The sequence below is a fragment of the Aphelocoma coerulescens genome, chromosome 6, assembly GCF_041296385.1.
Source record: "Aphelocoma coerulescens isolate FSJ_1873_10779 chromosome 6, UR_Acoe_1.0, whole genome shotgun sequence".
Taxonomy (NCBI): domain Eukaryota; kingdom Metazoa; phylum Chordata; class Aves; order Passeriformes; family Corvidae; genus Aphelocoma; species Aphelocoma coerulescens.
In genome coordinates, this window is record NC_091020.1 from 6480779 (window position 1) to 6501879 (window position 21101).

The 21101-nt window shown below is 43.1% G+C and overlaps 1 protein-coding gene across 3 annotated transcripts in view; it reads left to right on the forward strand.

Annotated features, from left to right (window-relative positions):
- Positions 1 to 14930, forward strand: part of JMJD1C (jumonji domain containing 1C) — a 158937-nt gene extending 144007 nt beyond the window's left edge. For all 3 annotated transcript variants that reach the window (XM_069019064.1, XM_069019066.1, XM_069019065.1), the window contains 12 exons: positions 446 to 573; positions 755 to 968; positions 1457 to 1671; positions 1939 to 2217; positions 2600 to 2768; positions 3176 to 3266; positions 3375 to 3505; positions 4614 to 4736; positions 5769 to 5908; positions 8122 to 8298; positions 13561 to 13692; positions 14028 to 14930. In XM_069019064.1, coding sequence (XP_068875165.1) covers positions 446 to 573; positions 755 to 968; positions 1457 to 1671; positions 1939 to 2217; positions 2600 to 2768; positions 3176 to 3266; positions 3375 to 3505; positions 4614 to 4736; positions 5769 to 5908; positions 8122 to 8298; positions 13561 to 13692; positions 14028 to 14117 — 1889 coding nt within the window. In that variant the 3' untranslated portion in view covers positions 14118 to 14930. The remainder of the gene's footprint in view (positions 1 to 445; positions 574 to 754; positions 969 to 1456; positions 1672 to 1938; positions 2218 to 2599; positions 2769 to 3175; positions 3267 to 3374; positions 3506 to 4613; positions 4737 to 5768; positions 5909 to 8121; positions 8299 to 13560; positions 13693 to 14027) is intronic.
- The last annotated feature ends 6171 nt before the right edge of the window (positions 14931 to 21101 follow it).

The window sequence follows — 21101 nt, forward strand, 5'->3', positions numbered from 1 at the left end:
AAACAGCACAGTGAAGACTGCCTACTTAACCTCAGTTTTATTCTTCTGTGCATACCCATTACCAAGCAGCCTTCATTTATATGGTCACATACTAATTTTTTTGTCAAGACGCAGCTCACTTCAGTCTGTAGCTGATGGTTTTATTAAAGGAAGCAGTGAATACCCATTGAACAATGAGGAGCAAATAATTAATGGCTTGCCTAATGTGTACCATGCAATGGGCATGCAGAGTGAAAGTTACCTTATTCAGAAGAGGAGTGTGCCGTTACTTAATTGAACGTGTCTCTGCACAAGCTTAAAGATAAACTGGGCAGTCATCTTAGAGTAGTTTCAAATGGTAAATTCAGCATTTTTAATAGTTCAGAACATCAGTGTGTGTGTGTTGTAAAGAGGGTCGCAGAATGATTGACAGCTACTGATGTTTTTCTTCTTAATTGTCTTCTAGTTTTGACAGATCTTTTAGATGCTATGCACAACATTAGAGAAAAATTTGAAATTAAATCCCATTGTCAGTGCACCACAAAGCAGAGCACACAAGCTGCCAAGCTCCCTGCAATGAATGGTGTGTCTCAGGTGAGTCTAAAATGTATGTTTATATTGCATCTTGTTCAAATGTTTTGATCCTGCTGGATTTTTGTATTTAAATAGTACCAGTTGCATTTTAGTTTGCATATGTGGTGGTTAAATGCTGGCCATGTCTTTGAAATACATTAAAGCAAAGCTATGTAGTTAAAAATAAATTTGTTCTTTACAGGTTTTGCAGAATGTCCTTAACCACAGTAATAAAATTTCTCTGTGCATGCCTGAGTCTCAACAGCAGAATATTCCTCAAAAGTCTGAGACAAATGGTAACACAAGTCCAAGGAGTGATGTGAGCACAGACAGCAAGTTAACACCACCTGAATCCCAGTCCCCACTGCATTGGTTGGCTGATCTTGCAGAGCAAAAAGCCAGAGAAGAAAAGAAAGGTATATGTTTGAAATCTTCATATCATGTCCGTGACTTTGGGGGCACTACTGGTATGTAATTGAATTAATTAAAAAAAAAAACAAAAAACAGACACCACCATTTGCTGTTCACAGATAGAGAAAAGAACACTGTCTTTTCTACGGGTTCTGACCTTGAAACTGCAATGCCCTTCCCTGGTGGCATCATAATCAGTCACCAGAAGATCCACCAGTGGAATACTGTGTGCTGTGGGAGTATTTCCAGCTACAGCATCTCTCACTTGGGACAGGGATGCATGTCTGAGATGCCGAGGAAGGCCTTTACTTGGTCACAGTGTTTGACTGTGTTTTGAAGGATGTAGTTCATCCTCTGGTGTGTTCCCAGGTGAATAAAGCACTAGTGCTGCACAGTCTGTTACCACCACTAGGAAATGCAGGGTACTGGTACTGTTCTGTGTGTGCATTGTGATAACAACAGTGTAAATTTGCAATGATCATTTTTATTTTAGAGAACAAAGAATGTCCTTCTGGAAAACATTTGAAGGAAGAGAAGGACCAGGATAATTTGGAATCCCCAAACTGTAAAAGCTCCCCTCCTGCATCCCAGAACAATGAGCAGGGCTCAACCTTACGAGATCTGTTAACTACAACAGCAGGCAAACTGCGTCTGGGTTCTACAGATGCTGGCATTGCTTTTGCTCCAGTTTACTCTACGGGAGCAGCAGTAAGTGTTTACAAGATGCACAGTTTTTCTCTCAGGATTTGAAAGTCTCTATCAATCTGTTTTGTCATGCTGTAGTTAGAGCAGTCTGATAGGTGTATTGCTTTAAATACTCATAGTTAAAACTTCATACGCACACGCGCACGTTTACATTTTATTTGATTTTTTATATGGTGATAAGTGATAAACATCAGAAATGTTACTCTGTTTCAAAAGGAGTTGCATTAAGTTGCTTCTGCATTTTTTAAGCATAGATTTGTTTTCTAACAGAGTGGCAAGAGTGGAAGGACTATGCCGAACATTCTCGACGACATAATTGCTTCAGTAGTAGAAAACAAGATTCCACCAAATAGAGCACCAAAGATAAATGTAAAATCTGAAATAAAAGATGAGCCAAAAGATGATAAAAAATGTGTTCAGGATGACTGCAGTAAACGGTACAGTGATATCCAGTATTCATGGATCTGTGATAAGCACGTTCTGTGGCTCAGAGACCATAAAAACAGCAACAATTGGAAGCTCTTCAAAGAGTGCTGGAAGCAAGGAAGGGTAGGTATTGAGCAGGTTGGTCAGTAAAGTGACCTCAGCATGAGCTCAGGGAATTGTGTGTTAAAGGGCAGAAATGCCTGTGTTTGAAACTGGGGGCAAAAAAAGGTTGTCAGGTACAGCCCATAGATGAAGCTTGTGTAGTTAAACTTGAGTTAACCACTAATAATAAGTAACACATTTCTGTTTTGAAGTTTCAGTTTCCAAAAAGAGTTGACACCTGTGGATATGAGTGCTCCTGGAGGAAGTGTTAGCAGCTCAGTAGGGCCAAGGTCTTCTGTGTGTGTTCCAGACACATTTGTATTCCAGTTCAGTTAAAGAATGTGTTTACTTGGGAAAGGATAAGTAATGATTTAAAAAAATTATTTTATTTTACTTCTTACAGCCTGTTTTGGTGTCTGGTATGCATAAGAAAATGAACTTCAGCCTGTGGAAAGCTGAGTCAATCAGTCTGGATTTTGGAAACCAGCAAGCTGATATCTTGAATTGCAAGGACAGTATCATTTCAAACACCAATGTCAAGGAGTTCTGGGATGGTTTTGAAGATGTTTCGAGTATGTTCCTTAAAATGTATTATGGTATTGATTCTGAAGATGAGCAATGTTAGAAACTGCAGTTAAAAATTATCTTTATGGATCTTGAGTCTTTGAAGAAACTTTAAAAAGAAAGTTCTAGGTAATCTGTTTCCAGAGAACATGGTGGACACTTGAATTTTGCATCTCTGCAGAACTAAGGATGCACTATTATACTCGCTAGGTCTTACTGAGAAACCAGGCAAATGTCCTTCTTACTTAACTAGCTGAGTTTGGTTTGTATCATTCTTGAGCCTTGAAATCAACTATCTCCTATTTTATGCAGGAAATTTTGATTTTTGGCAGTTTGAGTTAATTCTTATATATCAGTTGAATAAAGTAAAATACCTACAGTATATTAGTTTTTAGTTATTTCTATTTATTTACAGAACGACAGAAAGTAAAAAATGGAGAAACAGCTCTACTAAAACTGAAAGACTGGCCTTCTGGGGAAGATTTCAAGGCTATGATGCCAGCAAGGTATTCTGAGTTCAATATTAGATGTTCTTAAGTCAATCTTAATGTTATTCTGTTTTCTCTTTCTACATAATGACACAAATTCAATTATATTCATCGTTTCTCCTCCAGATATGATGACTTACTGAAAAGTTTACCCTTGCCTGAATACTGTAGTCCAGAAGGAAAACTAAACTTGGCTTCTCATCTGCCAGGATTTTTTGTCCGTCCAGATTTGGGACCCAGACTGTGCAGTGCATATGGTGAGTTTGCCCTACAAGTGCAGCAGTTACTTCTTCCCCTACACCTGTAGAATATCACACATTACAATGCTTGATAGAAAGCTGAGCTTTCTTGAAGGATAGTTGCTCACTGAATGCAGGGAAATACTGACTGACTTGGGTATTAACAGTATGTGCTCCTGGGGGCATGAGAGGTTATCTGCTTCTCCATTTCTTTCTATCTTTTCTTATGCTATTGCACTCTCCTGAAGCATATAAATGGTCAGCTGCTTCTCTACAGTGTTAGAACTTGTCTCTGGTAATGCTCTGGGACACAAAACTTCAGGAAATATTATCGTGTTCATAATTCTGGTCATAAATTATTCTCATATTTCTCATAATTTATTTTGTGTGCTGTACACTCAAAAACCTGTTTAGAAAAGGTTGGTTCCCTCAGGCACTTTCTATCTGTTCCTTCTTATGCAAAGAATTTTATTCAATTCTGTTTTACAAATAGTTGTAATAGAAACAAGAAATGAGTGCTAATTTGTGACACGATGGCTTTGATTTTAAAAGTTCTGCAAATGTCCTGTGAAAGAAGCATATTAACAGTAGTGATAATGGCATGGGTCTGAGAACTGCATCATTAATGCCACTCCAAGGTAACACTGCTCTAAGGCTCAGAGCTCCAGAATGTCCTTTTGAATTAAGAATGTTCATTTTCGCTACTTAAAACTAAAATTATTTTTCCTCTTTGCATGGGGGTTATTTTGATTAAGAACTCTGCTTACAGACAGACATAAAAGTGACAGATTTGATAACCTTTTGTATTCATTGTACCTGTATTCTGCCCTAAACAACCTGAAGGGTTGAGGAGGAATGGAACATAGCAGTCAGGAAATGTCTCTGACTGTTCTGCTGAAATGTTTTGTTCTGACACAAATGCTGTGTAGGGACAGGTACCTGGGCTAAGAGAGAATCTCAAGGACTCTGTTAAAAAGTAACATTTTCTTGTTTAGCAGGTGAACCAAAACCATGTTTTTAATTTGTGTATCTCAGTGATGCTAAGTATGCTTCAGAAATTTCTTACCCGTTGTTGCATGTTCCGATTTTAATATGCAATGCAAACAACTGTTATCTTGTAACATAGGTGTGGCTGCTACTAAAGACCATGACATAGGAACCACAAATCTCCATATCGAAGTTTCTGATGTCGTGAACATCCTTGTTTACGTTGGCATAGCCAAAGGAAACGGAGTCCTTTCCAAATCAGGTAACGTGAAGCTCACTCCCTGTAAGAGGTGTGGATGGACTGAATGTTCTGCCCCTTCTAAAATTGATGCTGTTCTTGGCAAGGTGATGGAAGAGATCCACAAGAACTTGCTTACACAGCTGGGAGATTCTTTGTTTCAAGGGTTTGCACGCACATTAGTTCTATATAAAATACACTGCAGTTCATGAATTATGAAATGATATTTCAAACTCTTTCCACTTTTTTTGCCATTACATGTAATTGATGCACAGTTCCTGTGCTGGGACTGGCATAGCTAATGGAATGCAGGGTGAAGGATTTCCTCTGGAAGCTGTGCTCATTCTAACAATTATGTCAGGATGATGTATTTGCCAAACCGTCTGTTTATTCTGCTGCTTCTGGATGCACTGTGCTTACTCTATTGAATTTGGGCTGTAATGTAATTTTTCAGCACTGGAGAGCTTAAATTGGTGTATCTTAGTCGTCTCTAGGAAGTTTATTGCTTATGTGAAACAGTGTTTAAATCACTGAAATAGTTTTGTTTCTTTCCCCTTTTTCTTTTGTCCTCTTATTCCATAATCAGCAAATGTAGATTTTGGGTGTGACTAATAGAGCTGCAGTAAGGTTTGTCTTCCATTTGCTTTGTTTCACTTGTGTATGCACTGAGTTAATAGCAGCAAACTTGAGCATCCTGGAAGAGCTCTGGCTGCAATAATAGCATGCTAAACACTGCTTGTGCTGACTGCAGGAAAACACCTTTTTCATCTTTCCATTTTTTTGGTACCAGCCCTGCTTGTTTATTTCAGGTAGGAGATTGTGTTCTGTCAAATTCAGGAAATGTGAAAAAGTTTAAAAATTAAATATTTTTAAGGTATCCATGGCATTCATGTTGTAGTAACAAGTTACACTGAACAGAAAGATCACCTGGTGGCTTCTGTTGTATTCAGCAAACTTCTATCTGCTCAGTCTTGCACAAGAAATATGAAAAGAAGGTATTTAGTTTCAAAATTTTTCTCCTTCTCACATTTAAAGAATATTTTTGTTGAATCTTAGGCGTTTTGAAGAAGTTGGAGGAGGAAGATTTGGATGACCTTTTAAGGAAGCGGTTGAAAGACTCAAGTGAATTACCTGGTGCTTTATGGCACATTTATGCTGGCAAAGATGCTGACAAGATAAGAGAGTTTCTGCAAAAGGTTAGATTTATTACACATGATTTATAAATATAACCTAAGTAGCTGGTAAATCAAAGGGGGCTGGCAAAAACCACAAACCCCACCTCAATGTTAGAGAAAGGAGGAAAGCAAAATTATTTCCTTTATAGCACATAAAATAAATTATACTTGACCTGCTACACCACCAGCAAATAAAATATGTAACACACACACTCATTTTTAAGAGGACTCAGGAGGGCGTGGAGATCTACTCTTGCTCACAAAAGATTTGTCGGATGAGGTGTTTCTGTCGCTGATCCATTATTATTGTATTATTGCTGCTGAATTTTTGGTGAATTGTCCTATGCCAAATCCCCTGACCTCACCACCCAGCGGCCACTGATCTTTCCCAGGACTCTGTCACATCAGTCAGCTCAAGGAACATGGCTGGGCTCTTGGTGAAGGTGGAAGCAGTGGGGTAACCTCTGCAAGGGCAGCAGACTTCCTTCAGCATCATCCTTCAGCAGCATGTGATGAACAAGTTAGAGCCACATCAGAATCTTTCAGGTTGTTACCTAGGATGAATATCCTTCAATGGCATTAAATTCAGGGATAACCATCTCGGAAGCAGTTTTCTGTGCCTTGTCTTTAGCGTGTTTTCGTGTTCTCGAAGGTGGCCTTGATGGCTGACACAGAAATACCAAAGTATCACTGAAGTGATTGCTCAAGGAGAAGTCTTTACTATCTTCTTCTGTGGAGAGAGATCAGATGAGTTTCCACTGACTGCACCAAAGGGGTCTGTAGGCAAACTTGAGGCCAAGGGCTCTTCTGTGAGCAGGGAAAGCCTAAGAAATTCAGCAGTGAAGATTCCCTTGGACAATAAAGCAGTGTTTCTGTACCAGGGCAGCTGTCCTCCAGCGATTCAAACATTTGCTCTTTGACAGGCTGAACTGTGGGGAAAAATGAGCATTGGTAAATAAAATAAAGCTAATTCCAGGAGATCGTGAATTATACAGCAAGACTTTTTTGTTCATTCAAAAAGTAGGTGCTCATAAATTAGATGATGGCTTTTCAGTTTGAAAAAGAGAGTTGTGAACGAAGTCATGAATGCAAAGGAATAGGTGGACATAAGGGAGTATTCAGCATTTCCTATCTCAGAGCACTTCTGAAACTGTTGTGGATAACTGTGAAACTATTTGAGCAGCAGGTTTAAAACAGAAGCATTTAGGATGCTGTGTAAAGAAGTTTGTTATTTGCTACCACAGTTTGCCCTGGTATCCCAAATGAATTGCACCACTGGGTATTTTAGGAGCAGTGGTACTTGGGAAATACTGAATTGGAGATGAATTGATGGGTAAACATTGAGACTGTTCTGCTGCTGCTAAGATAAAAAATCTCAGTATCTTGTTAGAACAGTGGTAATACTCAAGGAGAATTTCAAGCTCTGCATTACATAATTACATATATTTCATAAATAAAAGTAAAAAAAAAAAATCTATGTTTTTAATGAGGTATTTGTTTCCTGACTCATGACAGGTGGATTAGGTCTGTGTTCTTTATGTGTAATCACTTTTTTCTTTTTAGTGACTAGGATTGATTTAGTAGCAGTTGATTAGAGTAATATTTGTTCCCCTGTGGTTCACTTGATGAGAAATGCTTACGGAATTCCATTTACTGATGTCAGGAAGTATTTTTATGTGTTCATTAATTTTTCCGAATACATTCATAGGGTGGTAGGAAAGCAGCTTCTTAGCCCAGCATGGTTGAGGTTGGAAGGGGCCCCTTGAGGTCCCTCTGTCCAGCCCTGTGCTCAAGCAGAGTCACCTGGAGCAGGTTTCCCAGGACTGTACAACCCTTGGCTTTATCTACTGCATTTTCCTGAGCTAAGGTAGTGATGTTGCATGTCTGTGTCAAAACTGAAGGTTGTAAGCCTGGGGAATTGGCAGCATAAGAACTCCTGAGCTCAGATTTTATTTTCTGGATTAAAGAAGTCACACAGAGAGCATGTTGCTTATTAATAGATTATTGTGCTGAGTTCTTTAAAGCTCTGCATTTTGGAGTAGGTGTGCTGCAGATGTCTTCAGTTCAGTGAGACTTCCCAGATCCTTTGAGGTTGTTCTGAATCCCTAGCTAGAGTTCTTGTTCGGGTATTGAGAACTGAGTGACATTGCTTGCCAAGGTGGGTATACTTAAAATTTATCAGCAAAAAGTTCAGTTCTTTTGGAAATGACCTGGGATCTTTTCTGTACTTGCAGATAGCAAAGGAGCAAGGCCTAGAAGTTTTACCAGAGCATGATCCAATCCGTGATCAGAGTTGGTATGTGAACAAAAAACTTCGCCAAAGACTTTTTGAAGAATATGGAGTAAAAACCTGCACGGTTATTCAGTTCCTTGGTGATGCTATTATTCTACCAGCAGGAGCACTTCATCAGGTAATGAACCTTAGTTTAAAGACACACAGGATTAAATAGCACAATTGCTGTAAAATAACTTTTTTCCAAAGATATGGATACATCTGTTCTCAGTTACATTTTATTTTTTTCTTAGTAGCTATTGGCATGTAGGAATGTAAAATAAGGTACATCTGCTGGTGTAGCTGACTAATGTACAGCAAATTGAATGCCTTAAGTATTAGTTCCTTTTTTGCTTTACAATTACAAATGAACAGACCATTATTAAACATTGTTTTCCACTTTTCATTTCTGTAGGAAATTTCTAAACAAACTGAGTCTAGTTATGGCAGAGTCAGGTTAGTAATTTTTGTCTTCTAAGCCAGAAGTTAATCTAACGGAGGAGGGGCAGGGAGAGCAACTTGAGCAGGTAAAAACACCTGGATGTCAGGTGGTGTTGTTTTTGTCTTCAGCCATAGGAGAATTGGCAGTGGGTGTTCTGGTGTTCCTGTAACAGGTATTTGGTAGTTTTCCCATGCCACACTTAAGTTCCTTTTAACCCACAAGGTACATCAGTCACCAGGAGTCATCATTGTCTCTTCAGCAGCTTTCCTTTTCGTGAGAAAGAGGGATACCACCTTTGCAGCAGCTGAGCTGATTTAATCCATAGTTGGGTAAGAAGAGTACTGCCAGTGGGGCAGTTCTGGAGAAACAGGATGAATTTGTCAGTCAGCCTCAGTTGCCCCGTGGCACCCTGGCCCCCCTGTTGCTGCCTTCAGGCCTTTTTTTTTTCCTCACAGTCTGTAAAGTGCTGCTCCTTGGTGAAAAGAGGAAAAAAGCTCAATTGTTGAGATTTTTGGGTCATTCTAGATTTCTTCCTTTCTTCACTCCATTAACCTTTTCCTGCTTCAGCAGGAAAGGGAGCCTGCTGGTTTGCTGTCTTGGCAGCTGTCAAGCACCACTAATGAGGTCGCTGACTATCAAGGACTGAGGAGCATCCCCACCCTGCAGTTGGTTGTAAACCATCGTGCTGTTGAAAATCTATCACTGATCTCCCCGTGGGTTCGAGCAAGGCCAAGCCTTTCTGAAGAAGGTGCTATTTGGTTTCCAGTCTGCAGATCAGCTTCCAGCTGTGAAAATGGCTCATCATGTCCCTGTGGCCAGGGCAATGGGGTTTCCTCTGTGAAAAACTGACTGGGTTGTAGTGATGACAGGGGTTCTGTCTCTGAGTGTGTCTGTTGCTGGGGTATTGAAAGCCACCAGTACCTTACCCAGACTAGGCTCCTCCTCATCCCACTGAGTTTCTGAGTGGGTTTGACATGGTGGTATATAGCTGTGGATAGTCTGTATGGATTTGTTTTCTGGCACAGGAAAGAAAAAACCCAGACAGCCCCAAACAGACCTTGGTGACCCAAGTCGGGGGGAGGGGGGGGGGGGAGGAATGTGTAGGTTGACTTCCCCTGTTCTGTGACTCAGGGCTTGATGTTGTTTCACAGATATGGAGGAACATCTGACATTGCTGCTGTTCTTGGCTTCTGTTAGGCTAAAGCAGTTGGCACTCCCAGAGTCATGTATTGTATCCTCCAGCAGCCTTACTCTGATCCCTTGAAACAAGGGAGATACATCCCAGATAGAAGAGTGGAAAGGGAACCCAGGGGAAATAACAAACGTACTGGGAAGTTCATTCTGTACAGCATATGCCATTATATAAAGGCATACAGAATATAAAACATGAACTAGTGGGACTGTTCCAAGCTTGCCTGCAGTTCATATGTTTAAGGACCAAAAATAAGACCACTCTTATCTTTATCTCCTTGGCTTTAAACTGCAGATTGTGTTTGAAGTGGTAATGTTCTAGCTTCTGGCACCAAGGAGTTAATAACATGGTGTTTTTAAACCTTAGTGGGTGAAGCTGAGAACCTTTTCATCTTCAGTAAGAAGTTCCTGTGAATCTGCCACGTAGGAGGAAATAAAAGCATTGTGTTCTTTCATGTATGTGCATAGTGCTCTCTCTGTAGAGATGCATAAATACTGACCTTAGGGATCAGCACCAATACTTCAGAGATACAAAGCACATTTAAAAACTGAAAAATAAGTCTGCACAAGAATACATACCACGTTAAAGTTTACACATTAAGTGTTTCAGGTTTATGTGCACATCATCAATCTTTAATTGTTAAAGCTGGGTGAGAGTTGATACTAAATTAGGTGGTAAATTAACATTTTTATTTGCTCATGATTAATGTTGTGGAGCAGAGGAAATCAGACTGAGTGCTGGATTTAGGAAGCCTGGCTGCCTGTGGTCACTGCCTAAGTGTAGTTCTGACACTTCCAGTCTGGAGCCAGTTAGGATTGTTGGCACACTGCTGCTTCTGATGTGCTGGTCTAGAATTTACTGCCCTAACATGGAGGAGGTTGTGCGTATTTCTTCTGTGTATTGTTTTTCCACCCGTGCCTGGTTCTATGGATTCATGTCTGGCTTTTAAAGTAACTTATTCTTAACATTTAATGGTAGCATAAAGCACTCCTCTTGCTTCCCAGGTTTCTCCCCCTCCCTGTGTACTTGCAGACAGCAATCACATCCTTCTTGGATGCAGCAGGCAAAGTCAGACTGTTCCCAGGTGGGATGGGAGGGAGAGCCTCTCCTGTGAGCTGTGACGGGCAGGACAGCCTTGTCAGTTCCTCTTGTGGAGGGAATGGCTCCCTCGGGAGGAGAATCCAGAAATAGAGACAGCGTTGGACCAGTCACCTCTGCAGATGCTTCCCTGAATGCTCTGTGAGGGGCATCTCCTCCTTGGCTGTACAGGTTGGGAGCTCAGCAGTGTCCCTGCCTTGCTAGTGGCTGGGCCTTGTTCCCTCCGTGGCATCTGTGACAGGGAGCCCTGAGCTCTCCTTGGAACATCCCCAGCTAAAAAAGGGTGTTGTACTATTCTTTTGAAAGATTCACTCTTTCTGCTGCTCCACTGTGGGTCATGCTGTATCACAGACATCTGTAGGGATGGCCTCCCTGGTTTTAACTTTGTGGCTCCAAATTGGCAAAATATTTTTGCTAAGAACAAAAGGTAGAAATACTGGAGTCAGTGATTGAAATGCAGTGTTCAGGCTCCCTGCAAAACTTGTTCATAGTGGAACAAGTTATTATAATGTTGTTTTTTATAGTGGTATTATCTTGATTTAACAGCAGGATCATATATTGTAGAATAACATGCTTGGAGGCAATGCGACATGCTGGCGATGTTCCGATAAGGATGTAGGATAAAGGTCTGGGCGTTGCATATGCAGAGCTCTCGAGCTCAGCCTTGCAGGAAGTGGCTGATCCTGCAGCCCTCAGGATGGCTGGGTGGCCCCTCCCTCCCTGCCCACTCACCTTTCCCTGTCCTGGCCCAGGTCTGAGGCTTTTCCAGTGCTGCAGCCGCCTCCCGGGCCCTGCTGGAAAACCTCTGCTGTGTGTGGGCTGGGTGTGAAGCTGTTCTCAGTTCAGCTGGAAGTGGCACAGGCGTGGGAGTGCTGCACTCCTCGCCCCACAAACCTCAGGGGAATCGTTGCTGAACGTTTCTATGTGTGTGTGTCACTGCATCAGCTTGTATTATAAATATTATAAATAGAACTGCCTGGGGGCTGTCAGTGGGGCATTCCCATGTTAAGTATCAGAGCAGCCGGGTAAAATCTGTTGCCACAAACTTTCACACGGATAAGAACAGGCCCTGGAAGGGAGGGAAGAAAGCTTAAGGCACAGCAGAATGAAAGGTCTGAGGGAAACAAATGTTCCCTAATCTGCCATGGATGGATATGGAGTCAATAAAACCTTGTCTTAGTGAGGAGAAAGTGAATGAGTGGTGTGGAATTTGCATAGGCTGGTAAGGAAACCAAGGGCAGGTAGAGACTTGAAAGAGTTGAGAAGCCTGTGAGGGAGGGGAGGGGGCTGGAGCTGCTGGCTGCACAATGCAGAGGCACCTCAGCCCAAGCTCTAGGAAATTCCCTTTGTGCTGGTGGGAGCCTCATGGTGGCACTTCTGCAGCTGCTGCCTTGCCCCTGGCTTTCTGCTGTTGCAGATTGTGTGGCATTGACAAACCCTACTTGTCTCCAGAATTACTTCTCTTCTGATAAATTCTCAGGAGGGACCAGCATGGCTTTGTCCTTGATGATGATGAGCCTGAAAAAACCCCATGTGCAACACAAATGCTGAGCTGGGGGTTACCCACTGGGATTTCAGCTGTAGCGGGGGGAACTGCTGTGTAAAATCAGACTTGGGCAAGGGTTTTGAAGAAGAAAGTAATTTTTAAATGAAGTCCCGTGCCCTCAACTGTGTAGACCCCAGTGGTTTATGTGAATGTCAGATACCATAATGGAAATTTTAGAGTACGTATAGATATTTATAGTTTATACATATTTATAGTTTAAAAACTCTAGATTTGGCCAAGTTTGACTTTAAAACATGGAGATCTCTGTCAGTCCTGAGCAGGGTGGGATGGGGTGTTTGCTGGGATGGCTGAGGCTCTGCCTTCCCACCCCCAGGCTTTGGGAATTCGAATTGATGTTACACAACTTCTTTGAGGAGCTGTTGGAGTTTGGGGAAAAGAGGTTTTTGACCTGCTGAATTACAAATTACAGTGTAATTGTAAGGGTTCAGGGGTGAAAAAACAAATGTTTCTGAAGGGAACAAGCAGGAGTTGGTTGGGTCACAGGCAGGAAGCATTTTTCCTTTCCCCTGTCCTCCAGGTGTGACCTGGGTGGCAGGAGATGTTGTCTGTTCCTCAGTAGTTATCTCATGCCAGTAAGAAAAAATGTTTAGAGAAAGAAGAAACTGCTTTTTCCCCCCTTCTTCTCAGCCTCCCCCTTTCTTTGTTCATGATTGTTTCTTTCAAGTATTTCCATTGGCAGTTCTTTCCCATGAATGTGCCAGCTTCCAGCTGTGTGTGCGTGGCCAGAGAAGCTGGGCCCTACAGGGCAGGGCTGCTCCCGGGTGGGTTGGCAGCTCCAGTGCCTGTGCAGTGCTGGGGAGGCTGTGGCAGCAGCAGCGCCTGTGCAGCTGGGCAAGGGAGGAACAACAGTGTGGAATTAATGCCGGAGCCGACTGCGGGAAGCGCCGCGAACAGGCAGCTGCGCAGTGTTCAACGTGTGCCTTTTGCCAGAAGCCAACTTGGATAAGTCAAACACACTTAATTGCTCTCTACCTGTAAAGATGCCCTTTAGTCTGATAAGGCTGTGGTTAAGGGATCTCAAGACCCACTCTTTTCTCAGGTACCTCTGCCAAAGAATAACCCCAAATACTAATTATCAGTCTCTTCTTGTTATTTTGGATAGGTGCAAAATTTTCACAGCTGCGTTCAAGTAACTGAAGACTTTGTGTCTCCAGAACATCTTGTACAGTCATTTCACTTAACGCAGGAGCTGAGGCTGTCAAAGGAAGAAATCAATTATGATGATAAACTGCAGGTAGGAAATGAAAGCCACTCTGGAAGCGGCTGGGAAGGCAGGGCGTGCTTGGGCTCATTGAAATGCCGAGCAGCGTGTGGAGCTACTTCCTTGCTGCTGTTCACACAGAATAACAATGAGCAACAGCATGAATGCCAGAGCTGTAAATGATTCTCCCTTGAGCTGCTGGTTTTATTTCACATTACATTTTAAAATGTGTAAAAAGCTGTTCCCTTTTGCACGGGTGTGATGAAGCCTTTCTTTTTTTTCCATCCATGATGCTTAGGGCTCAGTCCTGAACTTTGCTGAGTTCCTCAGTTGTAGGCCTTACTAAAATCTGTCCCATGTTCTTGCAGGTTAAAAATATCTTGTATCACGCAGTTAAAGAAATGGTGAGAGCTTTGAAGATTCACGAAGGTGAAATGGAAGATATGGATGAGAACTGAGCATGCTCCGCTTTTTGGAGGTAGCATCACCCAGAGGTTATTTCCCCTGATTTATGAACGGTATGCACACTAATTTAAGCTTCACAAACCATCAGTGCCAAGAAAACACAGTCATCGTACTTACTTGTTATTGACACTGCAACGGTAGAGCTTCATATCACAGCCACTGTGATTCCATGTTCCACTTGCAAACAGTTGAGCAGTGTTCTGCTGTCTGTATTATAATGTACATGAAGTTTGTGAAATGTCAAAGATTTAAGATGATGTATTTATTTTTGGAAAAAACGACAAAATTCTATGCTATATTGTTGATCAAATGTAAATGTGACTTGTACAGTTTGCTAAAATAATTCAGATATTTTTCACTACATTGAGACAGTTACTGTGAGAGTAGGACACAAACACCAGCTATTGCCTGCATTTGGGATCTTGCTGAGTCCGCACAGCAGTCATGTCATAATCTGAAAATTACTGCCAAATAATTGTAAACTTTGTAAAATATAAAGTATATAAAGTAGATATTAAATACAGACACTTCAGTATTTTATTGAAGCTATTCAGTGTACAATTAAACGTTTTCAAAAGGTGTAATTTATTTAAAAATTGTCTCATTTTGGTAAAATTTATGTGAACTTTTAAAGCTTAAATATTAAACTTAATATGCTATGTAAATATATACATATATACATTCAATGATGTATTTTTTTAAAACATTGGCTTGCTTTAATTTGTTAAAAGTGCAAGTGTTACACATGCTTTGTACATTGAAGTTGAAAGGGGTTTTACATTTTCCATTAAAATGACTTTGTCAGACCTGGTGGTGTGGGTTTGTTGTGTCCCGCTGGTGCCAGCGCTGCCAGGGCAGCCCAGTGCTGCCCTCTGCGGGCCGCAGCCGGGACTGGCAGGAGCCGCTGGCAGGAGCCGCTGCCACTCACCCCCTGCCCTCAGGAGTCGGCACTTGCGCTGCGGGAAGGGCAAAGGCGTTTCTGTAGAGGGATTATTTCATAACAACTTGCCTTTAATAGTTCAAGTAATACCACAGAGTAATGGATGTTTTAAAAGATTTTTTTAATGTGTTTTATTTAATAATGATAAATGCTGGGCAGTTGAGCAGAATTCCAGGTTTTGGAGTGAGTTTGAAAAGGTTCACAAAAACTGTACTTTGATTTGAGTTATTAAAACTATTCAAAAACATAGATTGATTATCACATGTTAGGCAGAGCCAGTGGCCAGCTTGTGAGGTGTCCAAAAGGGGATAGTAATTAGCCCGGTTATAGTAATGAGCCTGGTTACTGCTCCCAGTTTGATTCATTTGACTGGGTTTGGGGTCACCAAAAAACCCCAAACCCCATGTAAGTTACCTTTAAAAATAATGAAACATAAAAGCAATTTTTTATTCCAAAAGTCAAATTATTCAGTTGGCTTGAAAACTTGCAATTTGTCAAGTTGCAGAGAAATACCATGGGTACTTAGCAGTTGCTTCTTAGCTTTGTAGCCTGTTTCATCCACTATAATCTCTATTCTTCCCTGCAGCATTAGAGCGTTGGCTGAGGGTGCAGGATCTGCCAGTGTACGTTTGCTTAATGAGAAGTGGACTCTAGTTGTACATATTTTCATTTTTTAAGTTCAGGATATGTAAATATTTAAGTATTGCTTTCCCTGGTTGAGTTTTCATGAGGTACTTGTAACGGATGTTTAATTCCTGAAGGCTGCTGAAATTACCTTGGATTTTTCCTGCACCAAGAGCAGTTGTTGGGCCTGGGCCATGGCTGCCATCGCTGCTCACCCCTGTGCTGGTGTGTCCTGGCAGCTGAGCGGGAGGGCAGGGGTTGGTGTCCCCTGGGCTACTGTCCCAAAGTGGCACACTGCCATGGCTGCTCTGGCCAAAGCCATGGGTTTCCTGCTTTACCTCTTCTCCAAGGCATCCATTTGGATAGGGGGCAGTGCCTGTACAGTGACAGCACCTGTGCCTCGAGGTGTGAGCTTTGGTATCACCCTTTGGGCCCCCATGGAGCACTGACAGCCGCCCCTGCCACCCCAGAGTGCTTAGAGACCTGGGCAGGGATCCCTGGCACCTGCCTGTCAGGCTGAAGGTGTTCTTGCCTCCTCAGGGGGAACTGGAGGAGTCGCTGAACAGTGCCAGAAGTTGTTAAAGTTCATAGGTACTCCAAATACTACTGAAAGACACAAAATTTTTTTTTCTTTTAAGTACTTGGTGTAGCACATTCTGCTTGCTCAGTACCTTAAGGTTTCTGACTCTGTCACAATGAATCTGAGCTCCCTGCTCCCCTGCAGGAAGTGGGGCTGCTCTTGTGCTTGTGGTTGTGAGCATGACCTGAGGTGTTCACAGCTGATGTCTGACACTGGAGAGGGGTTTGTGGGAGGTGTTTTCAGGTTATTTCTTCTCTCTTGACCATTTCCATGTCCTGTGAGGTGTTACTGGGCATGTTTTTCCCATCTTCCTTTGCTAAAGACTCTTGAGGGGGTTTTCTGCTCTACAGTCTGAACTTTTAATACAACCAAAAGTATTCAATGAGATCAGCTGAAGCTGTTTGAGGGCAGGAATGCTGTCAGCTGCTAGAACATGGATATGAAGTACTGTGTGTCATCTTTTGCCACCTTCCTGTTGAGACCAAGCTCTGTCTTTGCGTTGCTCTCCAGGAAACTCTTCCTTCTTTTTCCTTTCCTGTCCTTTGAAAGATCACACCTAAAGAGTCATCAAAACTGTGAGCCCTGCTCCCTACACCCCCTCTTTCCCTCCTTTCCAGCTCTTATCATCATCTCCATCCTCAGCACTGCCATACAGTAAATGGCCACAGCAGTTTTCTTTCTGTTGTAGCTGCACAGGTTACCTAGTGAAGAATAAGTGATTAGCAGAGAACGAAGCAGGCTGCAGTGACCTGAAGTATTTCAGCACAGATGGCTGCCGTGTTTATGGTTTAGCAGAAACTGGAATTGCTGGCAGGGAAATGGTGGTCCATGTTATGGAGGTCAGATGTAAGGGTTTAGAACAGTCTGACTTGCACATCTATTTATTCTACTCCCCCAGCTTCATGCAAGTTGCTCAGATCTGTGTGTGTACACCACCCCCCATCTGATCAGCACTACATTCTCATGCTCTCTGACCTTTTCGGTAGGTGGTAGTTTTGTTTGTACCCTCTCCCGTGACATCCTGTCAAGCCCTCTCCTGCTCTCACAGCTGACAGCCTTCCCTGCCCTGTGCTTGTAACTGGGAATTTTCCTTCCTTCCTCCTTCCACAGCCACATTGCCTGTTCTGCTGCTTTACAGAGCAGGATGTTTGTGCTCTCCCCCACATCCGTGCTGGATGAGCTGCCTCACCCTGTTGAGATTCCTGGACTAGGGTTTGCTGTGCTTTCCCCTCCTAACTCCCAGCTTCGCCTCAAACAATGTCAGCTCTGCACTGTGCTCCTGCTTTCCACACTTTGACCTGGGCTTTGTTGGCTGGAGTGCTGTGTCTCCTTCCCACCATGGTGTTCCCATGGTCCGTGTGCCCCAGCAGGCAGCAGAGCACGCAGTGGTGTGGGGGGTCCTCAGATGCAGTGGCCACCACCACGTTCTTTTCTTCCCATCTCAGCAGGGTGGCTCAGGAAACTGCACAAGGAGCAAATGCCCTGTGGTGTCAGCAGCACACACAAACGAACCTCTGTATTTTTTCATTTGTTCTCATCGGTTTTGAAAAGGAAGTCACCATCTATAAATAGCTGGTAGGAAAATCTTGCCTCACAGCAAACTGAAGACATGATTTACCTGATGCGTTGTGTGCAAATAGTTGCATTTTAAACATGGGCCTTTCTAAAGGTAAGTGGTAGACTGAAGGATTTTTGCTGTTAGGTTTCAAAGTGAACATTCCTGGTACCTTCCAACCATACCAAGACTATACATTCTTGTCCCAGGTGCCTGTTTCTTTTTCCAGTCCCTGGGAATGTGGTTTAATTGTAGTTCTGTGCTACCTTAGTGAAAATAGAGAATGGGTTTGGTAGCTCTGAGGCAGGAAATCCTGTATTTTCACAGCTCTAAGGATTTCATATTGTTTGATCTCAATAATAACCTTAAGTCCTGCAGCAAATGGGCCTGAGGGAACACTTCAAATGATTACAAAACAAAAACCCTGAGTAAGTTGAAGTTACCTCTGGTAAAACATGAGAGAGAAAGGAGGTGGAGGAAAAGATGGCCATAGCTCTTGATTCTTTAGGGAGCAATGAATTTCTACAATTGAACTCCAGCAGTCCTCATACTTAGGCAGGAAGGTCTGGCAAATAATGGCCAGCCTGTACCTGGCTTGTGGCAGCCACACCATTGCTGATTGCTTTTGAACAGTTTGTTTTCTACTTTCCTTTTAGTCCAGCTCAGTACAGGATGTTATTAGCTGTTGTGGCTGTATTTGCTTTTCCCCATGTACAAAGCCAGGCTGGAAGGGGTCTCAAAAGATCCAACCTTTTGTGGGAAAGGGAGTCTAGATGAGGTGTAGCTCCTGTCACTGAAAGCAGGTCAACAGGAACTGCAGATGGCTGAAGAGCTGCTGCTGAGGGACAATAGAAAAGAGTTGAATACCAGAGTTCCTGAACATGGAAATGCTCTCAGAGGAAGCAGTCACAAAACCCTTTTTTCTCTTTTTATAAAAGGAAGATGTAAAACCCAACACTTCTGTATTTTGATTTTAGCCATTATTTTAAGTAGCAACTGGTAGTGGTGAAGTCTGCAATTTTTTTCTCAAGAATAAAATTGCTTCCCAGTTGCCTTTCTTTGGTTTCTCTTTCTGTGGTGATACAGCCAGAGATTGGATAATTACAGTTTCTTTCGGCATAGCATATGTTTGGCAATATTCAACAGGGCCAGTATTTGTGTGCCAAGACAAGGGTGGTTTCTGTGGTTAAAGCAAAGTCTATGAATAGAAGTCAGTGTCTGGATGCGTATTTAAAATTGGTTCTTGGTGAGACACTTTGAAATAACGGACCAAAGAATTCTTTAATTCTGTCCATTATAAAACAATGCAGCCCAGACTCACCACCCGTGGGAATGTTTCCGTGTGCTGTGCCAGGCTTTGGTGACACTCCATGTGACCACCAGGGACTTACCGCTTTGGTTGTTGCTGCTACAGCCTCTGCTCATCGGTCACCTTCAGCATTCTCGCACCTCGCCTCTCCCTTACTCACTCGAGGCGCGGGGATCGAGCCCATCAGTTCGGCGGTGGCAAGAGCGAGGGCACGGCCGGAGGGAAGAGGGTCCCGGGGCTCGGCAGGGCCCGAGTCGGGCGCCGGACTCCCACCAGGTGGCGGCCGGTGGTAGCCAAAGGCTGCGGCGAGCGGAGCGGGATCCGGCCGGCCACCGGCCACCGGCTGGAGCCCCGCGGAACCGCGCCCGGCCACACCCACCCCCCGCTCGGATGTTATTAATAACTTAAAACAGTTTTAAATTGTTAGGGCATAAATTAATTGCTGATAGCCATGGGAGAAGAATTTCCTCAGGTTTATCGCTATGTATCTGTAAAACCTGTCCTCTAGTGGTGAGTATTCTCTGTACAACCCACCTTTCTTCCAGTGCACTGAGTAACTGCTTAGCTCTGGATTCAGACTGAAGAATTCCTTACTTTAAAAAATTCAGCATCACTCACGAGAGTGGAACACTCCCGTGCTCAACCTTACTGCCTGGAGCTGGGATTCAGCAGCAGTTATGTGTTGAGTAGGCAGACTGCAAGAACAAACAACTGCATTGCAGGAAAGAGAAGTTTTAACACCACTTTCAAAAGCGGCAGTGTGGAGTTTTGCCCATACTTGGCCATCCTTCCCACAGAGAAGCAGCTTCTTTCAGATCTGGTGTTTTGTCTATGCAGCTATACATGAAGGGACAGTTTAGTCTTAAAATCAAGAAGGTAGAGCTTGCAATTCCCGTGCTTCCACCTCTGAGTGGAATCCTGACTTCAACAGACCTAAAAATTGCTTCCTTCTCCTATAGCTGCCATTTGCAGACACCACCGAATGTCTGTCTGTAGTTAACAGCCCTGAGCTGCCACCCTGGCAGTGGCATGAGGTAGGTGCTTAAATAATTTTATTTCCATCTTGTAAGCACATGCTATTTGCTTTGCTTTACTTACATGACTAGAAACACTGTGCTCCTCTGCCTTGTTACCTGGAATAGTCAGCCAGGCAGGGGCCAGCAGAGACTGGGACCTGCCTTTTGGTGGGAGCAGTGAGCTGGGGCTGACCTGGAACAGGTCACGTCATCATAGCTGGATGGGGCTATTTGCTAAACTGCTCCATCTGAAAAGTAACTTTTATTTCCCCAGCAAGATTAGATTCCAGCTACAATTCAGCACAAGGCACCTCCTCTAATGAACTTGTCTTACCTCTGTTTCCACAGACTTTTTCTAACCTCCAGTCCCTATGCTCCTTCAAGCACAGAAGACACCAGGTGTACAGAAGTAAGGGGAGAATTTGCATAGCAGTAAGGTGTTCTTGCTGCACTTCCAAGTCTATTCTGGAAGAAAAGTGCACTCTTAGAAAGCAAGCACAAGAATAACTTAAAATGGCGTAGCTTGCAATACTGAACACTTCACTAATCAGTAACAGCAGAAGGTATTGATGCCTCCACTACACACTGGAACCCCGTGGGAAAGCCCCAGTTGGGCTCCAGGGCAGGGGCTGAGCCACGCTGGAAGGGCTGGCTGTGAGGAGGCTCCATGGCCCTGCTCAGACCCAGCACTGCTCCTACAGCTCCTGCTGGGCTGTGCCCCAGCAAACCCATGGAACTGCTCTGCTGATGCTGCAGCGCTCTGCAGTGCTGGAATCCAGCTGTCAGCCAGGTCACTGCACAGGTGGGCAAGGCCCTCTGAATTCATCCCAGCTTTCTTGAATTTGCAGGATGATGAACACAGAAGCTCAGCTGTAGGTCTATACTAACACTTAGTGCAAGTACTAATTTGTTCTTTATACTCTGAAGCATTTGAACAGATGTATCAGACAGTG